Consider the following 19,368-nt stretch of genomic DNA (forward strand, 5'->3'; position numbering starts at 1 on the left):
TTTTTCCACATTGTGATTAGGAAAAAAAATGTATTTTGTCCATTTTGGAACAACGCTGTAACATAACAAAATGAGGAAAAAGTGAAGTGCTGTGAATACTTTCTGGATGCACGGTACAGCAGGGTGGACTGAGAGGATGAAGATTAAGTGCCTTGTCCTCGACACAAATAGCATGAGTGAGAGTTGAACCCAGGTCTACATATTGGCAGGCCAGTTCTTTATCGACACAGCTACAGGGTTCTAGCTAGGATAAAATTTTAGCGTAGTGGTAATGTCGAGGGAGCGAAGCGACCGGGGGAGGGGAGATGGTGCGGAAGGGGGAAAGCTTTTGAAAATTCAAGCTAAAAATTGGCCATTCTAGGGGTACCCAAAGGGGAAAAGCCAGGTACGACAGCCCAAGTCCCTTCATCATGTCCAGAAGGCTGGGGAAGTGTGTCGAGTGGGCAATCTCATTCTGGGTTAGCCAGTACATGGCCCTCAGTGAGGCAGTCAGAGTCCGTGGACATTTTTAAGTCAACACTTAAAACCTATTTTTATTCTCTTTCTTATGGTCCTTCAAGGAGGGGAAGCTCAATTTCGGCCTACGTCATAAAATGTGTCGGTTTATTTATACGTAAATTCTACCCTCCGTTCCTTTTCAAGAAACAGTACGTTTTGTTACAGCACTTCCAGTCTGCCAGCTCTCCCCACCTTTTGCTTAGCCAGGCTGACAAAGAGTCAGAGCTCTATTGAGCTGAGTATTCCATTATCTTTAACTAGTAATGAGTTCATGACTTTCTTTGCTAACAAAATTTTAACTATTAGAGAAAAAATTACTCATAACCATCCCAAAGACGTATCGTTATCTTTGGCTGCTTTCAGTGATGCCGGTATTTGGTTAGACTCTTTCTCTCCGATTGTTCTGTCTGAGTTATTTTCATTAGTTACTTCATCCAAACCATCAACATGTTTATTAGACCCCATTCCTACCAGGCTGCTCAAGGAAGCCCTACCATTATTTAATGCTTCGATCTTAAATATGATCAATCTATCTTTGTTAGTTGGCTATGTACCACAGGCTTTTAAGGTGGCAGTAATTAAACCATTACTTAAAAAGCCATCACTTGACCCAGCTATCTTAGCTAATTATAGGCCAATCTCCAACCTTCCTTTTCTCTCAAAAATTCTTGAAAGGGTAGTTGTAAAACAGCTAACTGATCATCTGCAGAGGAATGGTCTATTTGAAGAGTTTCAGTCAGGTTTTAGAATTCATCATAGTACAGAAACAGCATTAGTGAAGGTTACAAATGATCTTCTTATGGCCTCGGACAGTGGACTCATCTCTGTGCTTGTTCTGTTAGACCTCAGTGCTGCTTTTGATACTGTTGACCATAAAATTTTATTACAGAGATTAGAGCATGCCATAGGTATTAAAGGCACTGCGCTGCGGTGGTTTGAATCATATTTGTCTAATAGATTACAATTTGTTCATGTAAATGGGGAATCTTCTTCACAGACTAAAGTTAATTATGAAGTTCCACAAGGTTCTGTGCTAGGACCAATTTTATTCACTTTATATATGCTTCCCTTAGGCAGTATTATTAGACGGTATTGCTTAAATTTTCATTGTTACGCAGATGATACCCAGCTTTATCTATCCATGAAGCCAGAGGACACACACCAATTAGCTAAACTGCAGGATTGTCTTACAGACATAAAGACATGGATGACCTCTAATTTCCTGCTTTTAAACTCAGATAAAACTGAAGTTATTGTACTTGGCCCCACAAATCTTAGAAACATGGTGTCTAACCAGATCCTTACTCTGGATGGCATTACCCTGACCTCTAGTAATACTGTGAGAAATCTTGGAGTCATTTTTGATCAGGATATGTCATTCAAAGCGCATATTAAACAAATATGTAGGACTGCTTTTTTGCATTTACGCAATATCTCTAAAATCAGAAAGGTCTTGTCTCAGAGTGATGCTGAAAAACTAATTCATGCATTTATTTCCTCTAGGCTGGACTATTGTAATTCATTATTATCAGGTTGTCCTAAAAGTTCCCTAAAAAGCCTTCAGTTAATTCAAAATGCTGCAGCTAGAGTGCTGACGGGGACTAGAAGGAGAGAGCATATCTCACCCATATTGGCCTCTCTTCATTGGCTTCCTGTTAATTCTAGAATAGAATTTAAAATTCTTCTTCTTACTTATAAGGTTTTGAATAATCAGGTCCCATCTTATCTTAGGGACCTCGTAGTACCATATCACCCCAATAGAGCGCTTCGCTCTCAGACTGCAGGCTTACTTGTAGTTCCTAGGGTTTGTAAGAGTAGAATGGGAGGCAGAGCCTTCAGCTTTCAGGCTCCTCTCCTGTGGAACCAGCTCCCAATTCAGATCAGGGAGACAGACACCCTCTCTACTTTTAAGATTAGGCTTAAAACTTTCCTTTTTGCTAAAGCTTATAGTTAGGGCTGGATCAGGTGACCCTGAACCATCCCTTAGTTATGCTGCTATAGACGTAGACTGCTGGGGGGTTCCCATGATGCACTGTTTCTTTCTCTTTTTGCTCTGTATGCACCACTCTGCATTTAATCATTAGTGATCGATCTCTGCTCCCCTCCACAGCATGTCTTTTTCCTGGTTCTCTCCCTCAGCCCCAACCAGTCCCAGCAGAAGACTGCCCCTCCCTGAGCCTGGTTCTGCTGGAGGTTTCTTCCTGTTAAAAGGGAGTTTTTCCTTCCCACTGTAGCCAAGTGCTTGCTCACAGGGGGTCGTTTTGACCGTTGGGGTTTTACATCATTATTGTATGGCCTTGCCTTGCAGTGTGGAGCGCCCTTGGGGCAATGTTTGTTGGATTTGGCGCTCTATAAAAAAAAAATGATTGATTGAATGATTATGAGCTAGTTGTTATTTTATGTTTTATTCTTTACTTCTGGTTTTATTGGGTATTTTCATTTTATTTTTGTATTATTTATTTAATGTTTTTATGTTGAACTGTTCTGTGTAGGCACCTTGAGACGGTCTTTTGTGTAATTTGGTGCTTATAAGCCTGATTAAATGAATTGAAACTGAACAACATTTTATTGAGTCTTAAAGTAAATAAATATGAAATTGGTTAGTGGATCCTTAAACTCTGGACATAATAAACTCTACATTGTGGATCCTTGATCTCTGGACATAAACAGAAATAAAATCTGTTAGTTTTTGTTAAAAGCATTTACTTTCAGACATTATTACTACATGAATGTATTTCCATACCTATGAGCTGAGCTCTTGCAGCTGCGCTGCAGGTCAGGTTTATAAAGAATGCAGGACGTCTCATTTTGTGAGGAAAAAAAACATTTTAGTCGATTGTAGTTTATTGTCTGTATTGCAACGTTTGTAAGAGGTGTGATTTTATTTAAAGTGGCGATTCGTTTTGAAGTTAATTCAGAGTGGACTCTCAGCAGAAGAACCGCGCAGCGTTTGAAGCATGGAACAGAGGACGATTCTCGTTTCTCGACTTCAACAAGAGTCCATTAGTGACTTAATCCACACAAAAGTGACTCATAATATTTTAATGGCTTTCAGAGGGGTTAAGAAGCAGACTTACCGCTTCTGAAGAGCAGCAAATCAAAGAGCCATGAGCCATTGAATCGAAGCATTGCTTCGATTCACGCTTCAAACTGGAGTCGCGCTGCAGAAACGGTTGATTACAGACGCTGTATTGAAAATTGTAACGGTCCAAAATAAGCGTAACGGTCCAAAATGATAGCTTAACAGGCCGTAACGCAAGTTTGCGCTAGCTAGAACCCTGCAGCTAGCTGCTCTACATCAACATAAGCTGTCACAAAAATGATTTTTTTTTTTCCCCCTGAAGATCTTTAGTATGGTTGTTTGAGTGATTCTAACAATGATCAGATTTTTGTTTCAGCTGGACAAAACGCAGCTCAAGCCGGGGACCAGAGTGGCTTTGGACATGACGACGCTCACGATCATGAGGTATGCTGCTCCACAGAACCATCAGATAAGATGAGATGAGTGAGACTTTATTGTCATTGTAATAAGCAATAAAACTTCATTGGTGACAACCAGTCAGTAGCAGCAAAGATTAAATATAAAAGATAAAATAAATAAAAATAAAATACAAGCGCAATAAGGTGCAAGAGACAACAATAGACATGTTATTTACAGTGTAAGCTAAGATGTAAAAATTGCATTGCCCATGGCTGTTTAAAATCCAGTAGGAGGAACAATAGTCTGTGGCTCAGACAGTAGTTGAAGCTTGTGAGTATGATAGTGGGGAGCGGAGAAGAGGAGGGGTGATGGAGGCTCCAGCTCTGTGGAAAAAGCTGTTCTTCAATCTGCTAGTCCGGGTTTTTATGTTGCGGAATCGCTTCCTTGATGGGAGCGGGGCAAACGGATGGTGTCTGGGGTGTGTTTGGTCAGTGCAGATCCTGGTGGCTCTCCTCTGCAGACATCCAGCAAACACAACATCCAGGACAGGAATATCAGCTCCAACAATCCTCTCAGCTGTCCTCACAGCCCGAGCCAAGTCTTTTCTGTTTTCTGCTGTGCAGCTGGCATGCCATACAGTCATGTCCTGACAGAGGATGCTCTCCACAGTGCTCCTGTAGAAGTTCACCAGGAGCTGAGGGGAGAGACCAGCGTGCTTCAGCTTTCTGAGGAAGAAGAGCCTTTGTTGTACCTTCTTCATCAGGTGGGAGGTATTGACTGACAAAGAGAGGTCCTTGGTGATGTGGAGTCCCAGGAATTTGATGTTGTCCACCACCTCCACCGTCTCACCGTTTATGTGAAGTGGCTGGGGGGTTGTCTTCCTGGTCCTCCTGAAATCCACAATGACCTCCTTGGTTTTGGTGGTCTTCAGAAGCAGGTTATTGTTAGAATACCACTGGGTCAAATGTTGTACCTCCTCCCTGCAGAGAGCCTCCTTATTGTCACTAATAAGTCTAACTACAGTGGTGTTATCAGCAGACTTCACCATAGTGTTAGAAGAGTGGATGGTGGTGTAGTCCTGGGTAAAGAACGTGAGGAGGGCTGGGCTGAACACACAGCCCTTTGGCACCCCAGTGTTCAGCATGATGGTGGTGGATGTATGTCTTAGTATCCTGACGTTCTGCAGCCTACAGGTAAGAAAGTCCATAATCCATCAATCAATCAATCAACATTTGTTTATAAAGAACTTTACAGCACCGACTGGTGTCCAAAGTGCTTAACATTAAGAACACAAATTCACAAAAATAAAACACATATAGAATAAAATTTTAAAACACAGTTTAAATAAGTCTTTAACTTAGATTTAAAAAGTGCTAGGTCAGGAATGGTACGTAACTCAAGAGGTAGCTCATTCCACAGTCTGGGGCCAGCTACCGCGAAAGCATGATCACCCCAGCGGTTATATCTTGACCTTGGAACATCTAATTAAAGCTGGCCAGACGCCCTTAATGTCCTACTGTAGGTGCGCAAAGTTAAAATTTCAGACAAGTAGGGAGGTGCAAGGCCGTAAATAGCTTTAAAAACAAACATTAAAATTTTAAAATCAATTCTAAACGAACTGGAAGCCAGTGGAGTGAGTACAGGATGGGTGTAACATGCTCACGTCTAAAAGTGTTTGTTAAAAGATGAGCAGCAACATTCTGCACCAACTGGAGACGTACAAGAGACGACTGATTAATGCCCGAATAAAGTGCATTACAATAATCAAGTCTGGAGCTGATGAAAGCATGAATGGCGTCTCAAGATCACGTCTACTGAGAAAGTGCTTTATTTTAGCCAAAAGGCGAAGTTGGAAAAAACTAGCTTTGACAACAGAGTTTATCTGTTGATCAAACCTCAAACAGCTGTCAAATATCACTCCCAAATTCTTGACAGCTGGTTTTACGTAGTTAGCCAAAGCACCAAAATTTGGTGTTACCACATTTGGTTTGCCAGAATGCTCAAACGCCAGAATGCTCAAACACCATGATCTCAGTTTTACCATCATTCAGGTAAAGGAAGTTTTGGGACAGCCACTGCTTTACATCACGAATACAATTAAATAATGATGACAAAGCCTCACTCCCATTAGTCCTCACAGGCAGATAGATTTGCAGATCATCTGCATAACAATGAAAGGACAGGTTGTGCTGGGTTATAATTGACCCCAATGGCAGAATGTACAAAGAAAATAGAATCGGCCCAAGGACAGAACCCTGCGGCACTCCACAAGACAGATGAGCAGTTGATGAGAGGTCCCCAATCATGACAGAAAAGCCATGTGTAATCCATGTGCAGAGTAAAGTGGTAAGTTCAAGGTCCTGTAGTTTGTGAACCGGTTTATAGGGTATTATTGTATTGATGGCGGAGCTGAAGTCTGTGAAGAGCATCCGGGCGTATGTATTTGGTTGTTCCAGGTGGGTCAGGGCTGAGTGGAGTGCAACAGACTGCATCCTCTGGAGAGCTGTTCCTCTGGTAGGCAAACTAATATCTATCCAGATGTGTAGGGATGATGTCTCTGATGTGGGACAGCATGATCCTCTCAAAGCACTTCATGACTGCCGAGGTCAGGGCGACAGGGCGGTAGTCATTAAGGCAGGTCATGGATGTCTTCTTTGGTGCATGATAATGATAGTGGTGGATTTAAGACATGTGGGGACAGCAGCTCGTTGCAACGAGAGGTTGAAGATGTTGGTGAACACTCCGCTAGCTGGTCAGCACGACTGCAGTGTGTGGCCTCACATCCTGTCCAGTCCTGCCGCTTGAGAGGTCTTGATGCGCCTCAGAGCAGATCTCACCTGGTGCTGCTGCAGGACAAGTGCTGGTTCTTTACTTCATGAGGTGGTTAGAGGATCTGCTCTGATATTCTGCATGTTAAAACGTGCAAAGAAATAGTTTAGGGCGTCAGGTAGTGTGCTGTCATGGTTGATCTGTGAGCTGCTGCCCTTATAGTCTGTAATGGCTTTGATGTGGTGACATTTGCTTGACAGTCTGATGTAGTTGCACATTGTGCGTGCTTGTCTGCGTCATCATGTCAGCTCCAAACCCTTCAAATCTCCTGGAGGGCACCTGCCCTACATGTTTTTTCACTCTCCCACAGTTAATGCTGCATTCAAAACACTTGGAAATTTATAGATTCTCACCTCTAGCTCAGGGGAAAAATGCCTTGAACTCTTTGGGGCCGGAATTTTTGCTTGAGAAATCAGGGTTGACGTACCAGCTATGGCAGCTGCATTTGCAAATAGTCATTGTCAGTGTCAGCTTTATTTATATAGCACATTTACACAGCTAATGGCCTCCCAAAGTGCTTTACAGTAAAATTGGCACAACAATAAAAATATTAAAAACAATAAAAACAACAACAATACAGTGGAATAAAACTGATAAAAGACCCATTAAAAGTGGTTTTACTCAGCCAAAGGCCAAGCTGAACAGGTGAGACTTGAGCGTTTTATAACTGGACAGGCTATTTGCAGTCTGCACAGTGAAAAGGACATTCCACAAAGTGGGAGCCGCAACCGCAAAGGCTCAATGCCCTCTAGTTTTTAGGAATCAATCAATCAATCAATTTTTTTATATAGCGCCAAATCACAACAAACAGTTGCTCCAAGGCGCTTTATATTGTAAGGCAAGGCCATACAATAATTATGTAAAACCCCAACGGTCAAAACGACCCCGTGAGCAAGCACTTGGCTGCAGTGGGAAGGAAAAACTCCCTTTTAACAGGAAGAAACCTCCAGCAGAACCAGGCTCAGGGAGGGGCAGTCTTCTGCTGGGACTGGTTGGGGCTGAGGGAGAGAACCAGGAAAAAGACATGCTGTGGAGGGGAGCAGAGATCGATCACTAATGATTAAATGCAGAGTGGTGCATACAGAGCAAAAAGAGAAAGAAACAGTGCATCATGGGAACCCCCCAGCAGTCTACGTCTATAGCAGCATAACTAAGGGATGGTTCAGGGTCACCTGATCCAGCCCTAACTATAAGCTTTAGCAAAAAGGAAAGTTTTAAGCCTAATCTTAAAAGTAGAGAGGGTGTCTGTCTCCCTGATCTGAATTGGGAGCTGGTTCCACAGGAGAGGAGCCTGAAAGCTGAAGGCTCTGCCCTCCCATTCTACTCTTACAAACCCTAGGAACTACAAGTAAGCCTGCAGTCTGAGAGCGAAGCGCTCTATTGGGGTGATATGGTACTACGAGGTCCCTAAGATAAGATGGGACCTGATTATTCAAAACCTTATAAGTAAGAAGAATTTTAAATTCTATTCTAGAATTAACAGGAAGCCAATGAAGAGAGGCCAATATGGGTGAGATATGCTCTCTCCTTCTAGTCCCCGTCAGTACTCTAGCTGCAGCATTTTGAATTAACTGAAGGCTTTTTAGGGAACTTTTAGGACAACCTGATAATAATGAATTACAATAGTCCAGCCTAGAGGAAATAAATGCATGAATTAGTTTTTCAGCATCACTCTGAGACAAGACCTTTCTGATTTTAGAGATATTGCGTAAATGCAAAAAAGCAGTCCTACATATTTGTTTAATATGCGCTTTGAATGACATATCCTGATCAAAAATGACTCCATGATTTCTCACAGTATTACTAGAGGTCAGGGTAATGCCATCCAGAGTAAGGATCTGGTTAGACACCATGTTTCTAAGATTTGTGGGGCCAAGTACAATAACTTCAGTTTTATCTGAGTTTAAAAGCAGGAAATTAGAGGTCATCCATGTCTTTATGTCTGTAAGACAATCCTGCAGTTTAGCTAATTGGTGTGTGTCCTCTGGCTTCATGGATAGATAAAGCTGGGTATCATCTGCGTAACAATGAAAATTTAAGCAATACCGTCTAATAATACTGCCTAAGGGAAGCATGTATAAAGTGAATAAAATTGGTCCTAGCACAGAACCTTGTGGAACTCCATAATTAACTTTAGTCTGTGAAGAAGATTCCCCATTTACATGAACAAATTGTAATCTATTAGACAAATATGATTCAAACCACCGCAGCGCAGTGCCTTTAATACCTATGGCATGCTCTAATCTCTGTAATAAAATTTTATGGTCAACAGTATCAAAAGCAGCACTGAGGTCTAACAGAACAAGCACAGAGATGAGTCCACTGTCCGAGGCCATAAGAAGATCATTTGTAACCTTCACTAATGCTGTTTCTGTACTATGATGAATTCTAAAACCTGACTGAAACTCTTCAAATAGACCATTCCTCTGCAGATGATCAGTTAGCTGTTTTACAACTACCCTTTCAAGAATTTTTGAGAGAAAAGGAAGGTTGGAGATTGGCCTATAATTAGCTAAGATAGCTGGGTCAAGTGATGGCTTTTTAAGTAATGGTTTAATTACTGCCACCTTAAAAGCCTGTGGTACATAGCCAACTAACAAAGATAGATTGATCATATTTAAGATCGAAGCATTAAATATGACCGAGGAATGCCCAGAAGCATCTGATTCGCCGACCTAAGGGCTCTGGGGGGCTGGTGCAATCTAACAAGGTTTGACAAGTATTCCAGGGCCAGCCCATTCAGAGACTTAAAAACAAATAAAAGAATCTTTAAATCAATCCTGTATGTAACCAGAAGCCACTGAAGAGAAGAGCACACTGGAGGTATGTCCTCACACTTCTTTGTCCCAGTTAGGAGGCAAGCTGCAGCATTCTGCACAAGATGCAGGTGGTTAAGCCAACATAGAGGGAGTTACAACTCCCTCTATGTGACCATCACCACTAGACCAGGTGATAGTCTAGTGGTTAAGGCATTGGGCTTGAGACCAGAAGATCCTCAGTTCAAAGCCCAGCCTGACTGGAAAATCACTAAGGGCCCTTGGGCAAGGTCTTTAATCCCCTGTTGCTCCCGGTGTGTAGTGAGCACCTTGTATGGCAGCACCCTCACATCGGGGTGAATGTGAGGCATTATTTGTAAAACGCTTTGAGTGTCTGATGCAGGTGGAAAAGCGCTATATAAATACAGTCCTTTTACCATTTTACAGTAATATAATAGAGACAATAAAACCATGAAGCACTTTTTCAAGATCTTTCTGGCTTAGATAAGATTTAACTTTGGATAAAAGCCTCAACAGAATAAAGCTAGACTTGACCACTGAGCTAACTTGTTTTTCTAATTTAAATGCACCATCAATAATGACAATATTCCTAGCGTGGGATCCTATGTTAAGATACTAGTGTGCAGTAATAGCTCAGTTGGTAGAGCGAGCCGTCTTGTGTTCGAGTCTGGCTCCCAACTGGTCAAAAATTAGCATATTGCCGTTGTGTCCTTTGACAAGACACTTAACCCACCTTGCCTGTGTGTGAATGAGGTGGTGGTCGGAGGGGCCATAGGCAGCGAATGGCAGCCACGCTTCTGTCAGTTTGCCCCAGGTCAGCCATGGCTACACTAGAAGCTTACCACCACCAATGTGTGTGAGTGAGTGAGTGAATAATGCAAATTGTAAAGTGCTTTGGGTGTCTTGAAAAGCTCTCTGTAAATCCAAACTATCATTATTATTGTTAATGGGCCTAAGGAGCTGGCAAGGACCATGTTGGGGTGACCGAACAGGACAACCTCTGATTTGTTTTCATTTAATTTCAAGAAGTTGAAGGCTGAATCTCAATTCTACCCCTCAGCCCGTCCCCTTACCCCTTCCCCTCCTGTTTTGTGTGGGCATGAGAGACAGAGGGGTATCTCAATTGTGGAGTGAGGTTGAGGGGTAGGCGGAGGGCTACAAACCCCTTCAGACTGAGGGAATCTGGATGCACACTCCATTTAGAGGGGTAGGAGGAGCTTACCACTGTCTCCAAATAAATAAACATGGTGCCGAAAGAGTCGCACAAATGTAAGTAAATGGACTGCATTTATATAGCGCTTTTCCATCTGTATCAGATGCTCAAAGCGCTTTACAATAATGCCTCACATTCACCCCGATGTCAGGGTGTTGCCATACATGGCGCTCACTACACACCGGGAGCAATAAGGGGATTAAAGGCCTTGCCCAAGTGGCTTTCATTACAAACTACACTGTTTAGAAAGTTATAACTTTCCAAAAACATTTACAGGCAGTTGCCTGTGACAGCAACATGTATGCTGCTGGATGCATGTTGGGTATATGAGTATTGTCGTTCTGAAGAATATTGTAACTTATATATATACACTCAACAAAAATATAAACGCAACACTTTTGGTTTTGCTCCTATTTTGTATGAGATGAACTCAAAGATCTAAAACTTTTTCCACATACACAATATCACCATTTCCCTCAAATATTGTTCACAAACCAGTCTAAATCTGTGATAGTGAGCACTTCTCCTTTGCTGAGATAATCCATCCCACCTCACAGGTGTGCCATATCAAGATGCTGATTAGACACCATGATTAGTGCACAGGTGTGCCTTAGACTGCCCACAATAAAAGGCCACTCTGAAAGGTGCAGTTTTATCACACAGCACAATGCCACAGATGTCGCAAGATTTGAGGGAGTGTGCAATTGGCATGCTGACAGCAGGAATGTCAACCAGAGCTGTTGCTTGTGTATTGACTGTTAATTTCTCTACCATAAGCCGTCTCCAAAGGTGTTTCAGAGAATTTGGCAGTACATCCAACCAGCCTCACAACTGCAGACCACGTGTAACCACACCAGCCCAGGACCTCCACATCCAGCATGTTCACCTCCAAGATCGTCTGAGACCAGCCACTCGGACAGCTGCAGAAACAATCGGTTTGCATAACCAAAGAATTTCTGCACAAACTGTCAGAAACCGTCTCAGGGAAGCTCATCTGCATGCTCGTCGTCCTCATCGGGGTCTCGACCTGACTCCAGTTCGTCGTCGCAACTTCGCACAGCCATTGAAGAGGAGTGGACCAACATTCCACAGGCCACAATTGACAACCTGATCAACTCTATGCGAAGGAGATGTGTTGCACTGCATGAGGCAAATGGTGGTCACACCAGATACTGACTGGTACCCCCCCCCCCCCCCCCAATAAAACAAAACTGCACCTTTCAGAGTGGCCTTTTATTGTGGACAGTCTAAGGCACACCGGTGCACTAATCATGGTGTCTAATCAGCATCTTGATATGGCACACCTGTGAGGTGGGATGGATTATCTCAGCAAAGGAGAAGTGCTCACTATCACAGATTTAGACTGATTTGTGAACAATATTTGAGGGAAATGGTGATATTGTGTATGTGGAAAAAGTTTTAGATCTTTGAGTTCATCTCATACAAAATGGGAGCAAAACCAAAAGTGTTGCGTTTATATTTTTGTTGAGTATATATATACGAGGTCTGTCCATAAAGTATCGTACCTTTTTATTTTTTTCAAAAACTATATGGATTTCATTCATGTTTTTACGTCAGACATGCTTGAACCCTCGTGCGCATGCGTGAGTTTTTCCACGCTTGTCGGTGACGTCATTCGCCTGTGAGCACGCCTTGTGGAAGGAGTGGTCCCGCCCCCTCGTCGGATTTTCATTGTCTGGAAATGGCGGAATGAAAAGGACTTTTTTTCCATCAGAATTCTTTCAGAAGCTGTTAGAGACTGGCACCTAGAAACCATTCAAAAAATGTATCTGGCTTTCAGTGAAAATTTTACGGGCTTCACAGAGAATAAGGACTTTAACTACAGGTTTAACGACCCCTTTAATGACGGTTGGTGCGCCGCGCTGCGAGCTGCGACGATGCGGCACAAACCACTGGATCATTTCTAAGCTGATGGCTCTGTGGATACGAGACCGTCGTGTGCTCTTTCTCTGATTATCACAAGACCTGGACATCAGCCATTTTCCAGCAGATTTCACTTTTAACAAGAGATTTTGTCGTGGAAAGCCGCGCGGAGGCTTCGCGCGTCACGACCGATTCGCTGATGAAGCGAGACAAAGGAACACCTCCGTTTCGGAGTGTTAGAGGACAAGTTGGGACATGTCCAGCTCTCCACAAGTTCTTTTATACTCACTCGACTGGTAAGCACTGAAAGCCGAGATAGACATGTCCAAACTATATAACTATATATATATAACTTTGTATTTATAATGCACACACACACACACGAACGCTACGATGAGACACTTTTATTTCTCATAATGGAGAAAATCATGATAAAGCATAAGCACGTTAATTTGTATGTTCATAAATCATTGGATAATAGCGATCACTGCTGTTGGATTTCAAGGTCTGTAACACGTGTGTGTATTTAGTAAAGAAACAGGGAGCCCTGAGCACACTCGTCTTCTAATAAGCTTTCGGGCAGAAAATGAGAAGTTTCACCAATGGGAGTTGGAAAATATATACACACACATGTACTATATGTGTAACACATAACCTGACGTCCTAATAGACTGATATTATTTGTCAAGGAAGTTTCTAAAGGAAAGGGCTGGATGCAAAAATGGGAGAATTTGAAAAAGAAATATAAGGTTAACAGAACTGGATGCAGCCCATAACACACAGACAGGTGCTGGTCATATTAGAATATCATGAAAAAGTTGATGTATTTCAGTAATTCCATTCAAGAAGTGAAACTTGTATAATGTATACATTCATTCCACACAGACTGATATATTTAAAGTTATTTCTTTTAATTACTAATTAATTAATTAGTTACTAATCAATCAGCTAATCATTAATCAATTAACATTAATTATTACTATTATTAGTGATTAATTATTTATCATTAGAATTAAGATTAATTAATTACTACTTAATAATTAATAGTATTAATTATTATTTTCTAATTGATTAAATTAATTATTAATACCACAAAATTCTCCGACATGGTTGCGATGCGTCGAAGAAATCTGCGACTCCTTCTATTTCTTTGCATTGATGCAGAAAGGTCAGAAAATAAAAAGAGCAAACAGGCTACTGCAACAAGTTGTGCTTCGGTTGCCATGTTGACAAGCAGTGAAGACGGCACTTTAACCCTCTGGGGCCGATGCCGTCGCATACGATGGCTAAGACCAAGCCTTACTAAATTATATAAATTAAATTAAATTAAATTATTTAAATAAATAACTTTTTAATGATATGAGATGGAAACTTACTTTTTTTTTTTGCTGAAAAGTTAACTCCGCGGACGTTCGAGCCAGCCGTCAGTCATCTTTGTACTCCTCATAGAAGCTGTGTGATGACGTGCGCAATGAGAGTGTCCAATCAGAATTGGTTCACCGTCACATGGTTTAACAAAGTCCAATCGTAGGGCAGATTCACCTCACGTGAAAAGCCAAAGATCGTTTTCAGGAGTGAGCTATCAGGATTGCTCCACTAGTTTGCATGTAAATGTTACTGGATAACTCTTGCTTTCTCTGCGTAAAGCACTGTTTACCTTATCAGTGGACAACAAAACGCATAGACCATTTTGTATATATTGTTTAAAATGTGCATTTGTGTTTATTGTTTGAAGCTTTTTGTTGTACAGCCTTTCACACAAGACCTCAAATTACCTTTATAAAGTATCAAAACAGTTGTTTATTATAGTTTGCTGTGTGTTTTGAATAAATGTGTGAGGAAAATTATTTTTCACTTTATTTTTTCCTTGCCTATTTTTGATTGTAAACCTTTATTACACTTATAAAACACAACAAAACATGTATATTCTGAAAGCACAGGTTGTCCTGGAAAAAAAAAAAGAGACATAAAACTTGATTGTGGGATGCAGGGAGAGCTGTTAACAGCAATAATAAAACATTTATGCCAGGCAAGTGAACTGTCCAAAAAATGCCCTCGGACCCCAGAGGGTTAAGCGACGCAACATAACGTCAAACTCATGAGACAGGCAGGTTTTTTTCCCCCCCTAAGGCGGAGGGGTGTCTCAATTCATAGGGCTCGAGGCATACCCCTTCGCCTTACCACTTGTTTTAAATGGATAGGCATAGGATTAGGGGTAGGGCCAAAGGGAAGGAGAAGGGGCACAAAAGAGAATTGAGATTGGGATTAATAAAAAGGCTCAACTGAGCTAAAAACCTCTTTAAATAAACAGGATGGAATGCTGTCAGCTGGGCAGTTAGCAGCATGGAAATGTTCCACTGTTTCAGTAAGTGTAAAGAGTGAGACGGGCTCAAAGTGGTGACAGACATCTGAGCTTACTGTGGGAACTGAAGGGTCGGAGCAGACTGAGGGAGCAGAAATCTTATCGATAAAGAATTGCAAAAAGTCCTTGGACAGTGAAAAAGAAAGCTTAGTACAGACAGCATCATGAGAACTCACTCACTAATGAGTCAAAAACAGTTTGTGGAGACGAGCCAGGAAAAATATTCAGCCTTAACAACCTGCTGATAAATTAGAAGACATTCACATAAATTTGGAGCTTGTTTTTCCAGTTTCTCTCTGCATGTCTGCATGCGCCTCTGAGTGCACGAGTGGACTCATTCAGCCAAGGCTTAGTTTATGGCTTTAAACACTTTAACGTCATGGGAGCGATAGAGAGTGACTCAAACATCGACATACAGACATCAACACTTATCTCGCCAAAGTCATCCAGAGAAGACAAAAAAGAATCTTTAAAAGCAGCACAAAATTGCAAAAAAGTTAAAGAATTTAAAACATGGAGACGGCAAATGTGAGCGGAAGCTGTGGGAGAAGGTGCAGGTAGTAAGGGGGAAAATAAAATGGGTACGTGTTCGGATAAAGGTGCGAGACATCAGTGTTACTAATGCTGAAAATGCATTTTTAACAAGACATTACTGCTATATGTAATATATTCACATTCTGTGTACAAATCCGCACATCAGCAAACACGTCTTTGACGATTTCATTTAGCCCAAGAGGTAACCTTAGCCTCGCTCTTCTGTGATAGGCTAAATGTCTCACATTTATTGATCCAGGTTTGTCTCCCCGAGGTAATCTCATGAACGCACTTTTTCCAGAAGTACATGGTTTTTATGTCTGGTCTTCCTGCACTTCCAAGGGTTCTGAATGCAGCATAATTAACACTGAGGTTCAGCTTGAACTGTGCCACTCTGCCGTCAAAGCGTTAGCTGGCTGTTTTCACTGTTAAACCAGGAGAGCTTTATGTTCTTCTTCTTCTAAAGGTACCTGCCCAGGGAGGTGGACCCACTGGTCTACAACATGTCCCATGAGGATCCAGGCAGTGTGTCGTACTCTGAGATTGGCGGCTTGTCTGAACAGATCCGTGAGCTGAGAGAGGTAAAACTGTCTGTTATTTTCTAAAGGTGGAAGACCAACTTGTTGTTCTTTAGGGCCCCTTCACACATAGTGTGAAATTTGGTCGAATACAGTGAAACAGCGCCAGTTTGAATTAGCGCACCGACAGGCAGGCGTGCACGATCACCGTGCGAGAGTTCCTGCATGCGACAGTTCTTTCGAGCAGGAACACAGTGCAAGGTGCACCACATCATGCCGCTTATGTGGAATAAATAAAAAATAAAAACCAGCTGGTACCTGTGGAACCACGTTATGCTGCTTAAGTGGAAAACATTAAAAAAAAGAAAAAAAAAATAACATCCCACCCCCGGGACTCAAACCTGCACCTTCCAAAAGCGCTGATTGCCAGTCAGAAACTTTAACACTGAGCTACAGAGCTGTCCTTTGAAAGCTGTGGGAACCTGTCTCATATCAGGAAGGACATGGAAGTATTACAAAACAAAATTAAAATCACACACCATATAAAAACACGGCATTTATCAAGCGAGCAATACAAATATGATTCATCTGTTCCTCTGTAAATGACCCATGGTCACAAACATATCATGAAATTACATGAATGAGAAGCAGTGTGCGCTGATCATGCCCACATCTACTGGTCCGGTGCATCCAGTCACCCGCACGCGTGTTCTGCCCAACACGTGTGTCTTGTGGATGGCGTGCTGCAGCACTGACACCGCGTCATCTAGAACAGAGCTCGCATGGGTGACGTGATGGTCAGATTGCTCGCTGCGTGCTCTGATCTGACGCTTCCACCTGGCAAGGTGTCGATGTCTGCTCCGTGCGCGTGCGTGCTCGCTTGCTGCATCTTGTCGTCATGGCCATATATGTTTTTATTTATGTCCATGTAAGTACAGCAGTCGGACAGTGTGTCTGTGTCTGTGTGTGTGTGTGTGTATTTGCAAAGCCACACTCGTGGGGAACTTAGACAAATTTCACTGCGAGTATGACAGTGATTGTCTGCAGTCTGTTGTTGTGCCAAGAGTCCGAATGGCCACACATCTTCTAAGTGCCAAACGAGCGGTGTTAGATGTTTGTGCGTCAGTTGGAATTTGGCCGACACCTGCCGCAAGAGGGTTCGATGGACTCGCACAGCGCACACTCTGTTTTTCAGCTGCTGGTGTGTGCAAGTAGTTGTAGCAACAGGTGTACTAGGTGTTGGATGCAGCTATGGAATTACACAGTTTGCATACGATTCCTGCTTCATGCACACTTAATGTGCAGGTTGACCAAATTCGCACTAGGTGTGAAGGGGCCCTTAGGTTGTGGACTGCAGTGGTTCTGGATCAGATAGGAAATGATACCATGACAACAGGGCATGTTTTTAAAGCTTCATAACAGCCGACAATTCACCTGTTTACACTGAAGCAACTGTTAACGCTTACAGGGATCCAGTTCTAAATCAGTCAGTCACTGGAGTTTATTGAAACTGATCAACGGGAACTTGGCCACATGATAAACTTTTTTTTAACCGTTGATTGTTGATGTGTTGTCTTTGTGTCAGGTGATTGAGTTGCCTCTGACGAACCCTGAACTTTTCCAGAGAGTTGGGATCATCCCTCCTAAAGGATGTTTGCTTTACGGGCCTCCGGGTCAGTACTTTCACCAGGGGTGGGCTCAATTCAGCTGCAGTTTTCTAAAGTTCTATCAGGTTTTTTCCACACTGTAGGAGGAAACAGATTTTATCTGAGCCTCCCTTTTAATTTTCTTATGAAGAAAAACACTCCTGATGCTTCTTTCCTCAAAGTTGTGTCAACGATATTGAGACACAGGAGATTTGTGCTTTGCAAGTCCAGAGGGCATGGCTTGGATCTGTCCAGTCTTGTTGGAACCATGTCTTTCACATTTTACTAAGTTGAGGACCATTGAACAAATTTATCGCAGTTTAAAAAGTTGTGGATGTTAAGTTTAATAATTATAATTTCTGTCATTTTCTGATTGTTTTCTGTTATTGATGAGAAATTGGTTCTTTAACAGGCACTGGGAAAACTCTTCTTGCCAGAGCGGTGGCCAGTCAGCTGGACTGTAACTTCCTTAAGGTGAGCAGCAATGCCATCTGGTGGACTGTAATGAAGGGACCCTGGATTTCTTTTTTTTTTTTTAGTCTGGTTCTGTTAGCAGTGTAATTTCTGAGCTTTGTTCATGTCTGTTCTTAGTTTGTAAATAAATTGTTCTTTTTGTTTTCATACTGTTGGGAGCTTTTAAATATCTGATTGAATGCATGTTTTTCGATCTTTGTGACATGCTGCAGGTGGTGTCAAGCTCCATCGTGGACAAATACATTGGTGAGAGCGCGCGGCTGATCAGAGAGATGTTCAACTATGCCAGAGACCATCAGCCATGCATCATCTTCATGGATGAGATTGATGCTATAGGTGAGAAAGGTTTTCTTTTTAATACACATTATCTCTTTCTCTGGACCCGACAGAATGACAGAAAAATAATGATCAGAAAGCATAAGTAATGTTGAATTACACCTTGTTTTTATATATATATTTTTTCTTTTCAAGATTGATTAGAATCTTTGAAACTCTATGAATTATACATACATACATCTTCATACACTTATCCAGGATCGGGTCATGGGGGCAACCGCTTGAGAAGGGGACACCAAACTTCCCTTTCCTGCGCTACATTAACCACTTCTGACTGTGGGATCCCGAGGTGTTCCCAGGCCATTGTGGAGACATAATCTCTCCACCTAGTCCTGGGTCTTCCCCGGGGTCTCTTCCCAGATGGACGTGCCTGGAACACCTCCCTAGGGAGGCGCCCAGGAGGCATCCTTACCAGATGCCCGAACCACCTTAGGCTGGCTCCTTTCAACGCAAAGGAACAGCGGCTCTACTCTGAGCTCCCCACGGATGGTCAAGCTTCTCACTCTCTCTGTAAGGGAGACACCAGCCACCCCCATAAGGAAGCCCATTTCGGCCGCTTGTACCCGTGATCTAATTCTGTTGGTCATGATCCAACCCTCATGACCATAGGTGAGAGTTAGATAGAGAGAACGAAGATTGACCAGTAGCTTGAGAGCTTCATCTTTTGGCTCAGCTCCCTTTTTGTCACAACACTACGGTAGAGCGAATGCAGCACCGTCCCTGCTGTGCCGATTCTCTGGCCAGTCTCGCGCTCCATTGTCCCCTCACTCGTGAACAAGATCCCGAGGTACTTGAACTACTTCATATGGGGCAAGACCTCATTCCCTACCCAGAGAAGGCAATCCATCAGATTCCTGCTGAGAACCATGGCCTCAG

General features: G+C 42.4%; 1 protein-coding gene across 1 annotated transcript in view; it reads left to right on the forward strand.

The window, feature by feature from the left end:
• psmc6 (proteasome 26S subunit, ATPase 6) overlaps positions 1–19,368 on the forward strand; it is a 71,876-nt gene that overhangs the window by 39,243 nt on the left and 13,265 nt on the right. The window contains exons 5-9 of the mRNA XM_034161994.1: positions 3,897–3,964; positions 15,985–16,099; positions 17,622–17,709; positions 18,095–18,156; positions 18,369–18,492. Coding sequence (XP_034017885.1) covers positions 3,897–3,964; positions 15,985–16,099; positions 17,622–17,709; positions 18,095–18,156; positions 18,369–18,492 — 457 coding nt within the window. The remainder of the gene's footprint in view (positions 1–3,896; positions 3,965–15,984; positions 16,100–17,621; positions 17,710–18,094; positions 18,157–18,368; positions 18,493–19,368) is intronic.

This window comes from Thalassophryne amazonica, chromosome 21 (assembly GCF_902500255.1).
Source record: "Thalassophryne amazonica chromosome 21, fThaAma1.1, whole genome shotgun sequence".
In the NCBI taxonomy this organism is placed as follows: Eukaryota; Metazoa; Chordata; class Actinopteri; order Batrachoidiformes; family Batrachoididae; genus Thalassophryne; species Thalassophryne amazonica.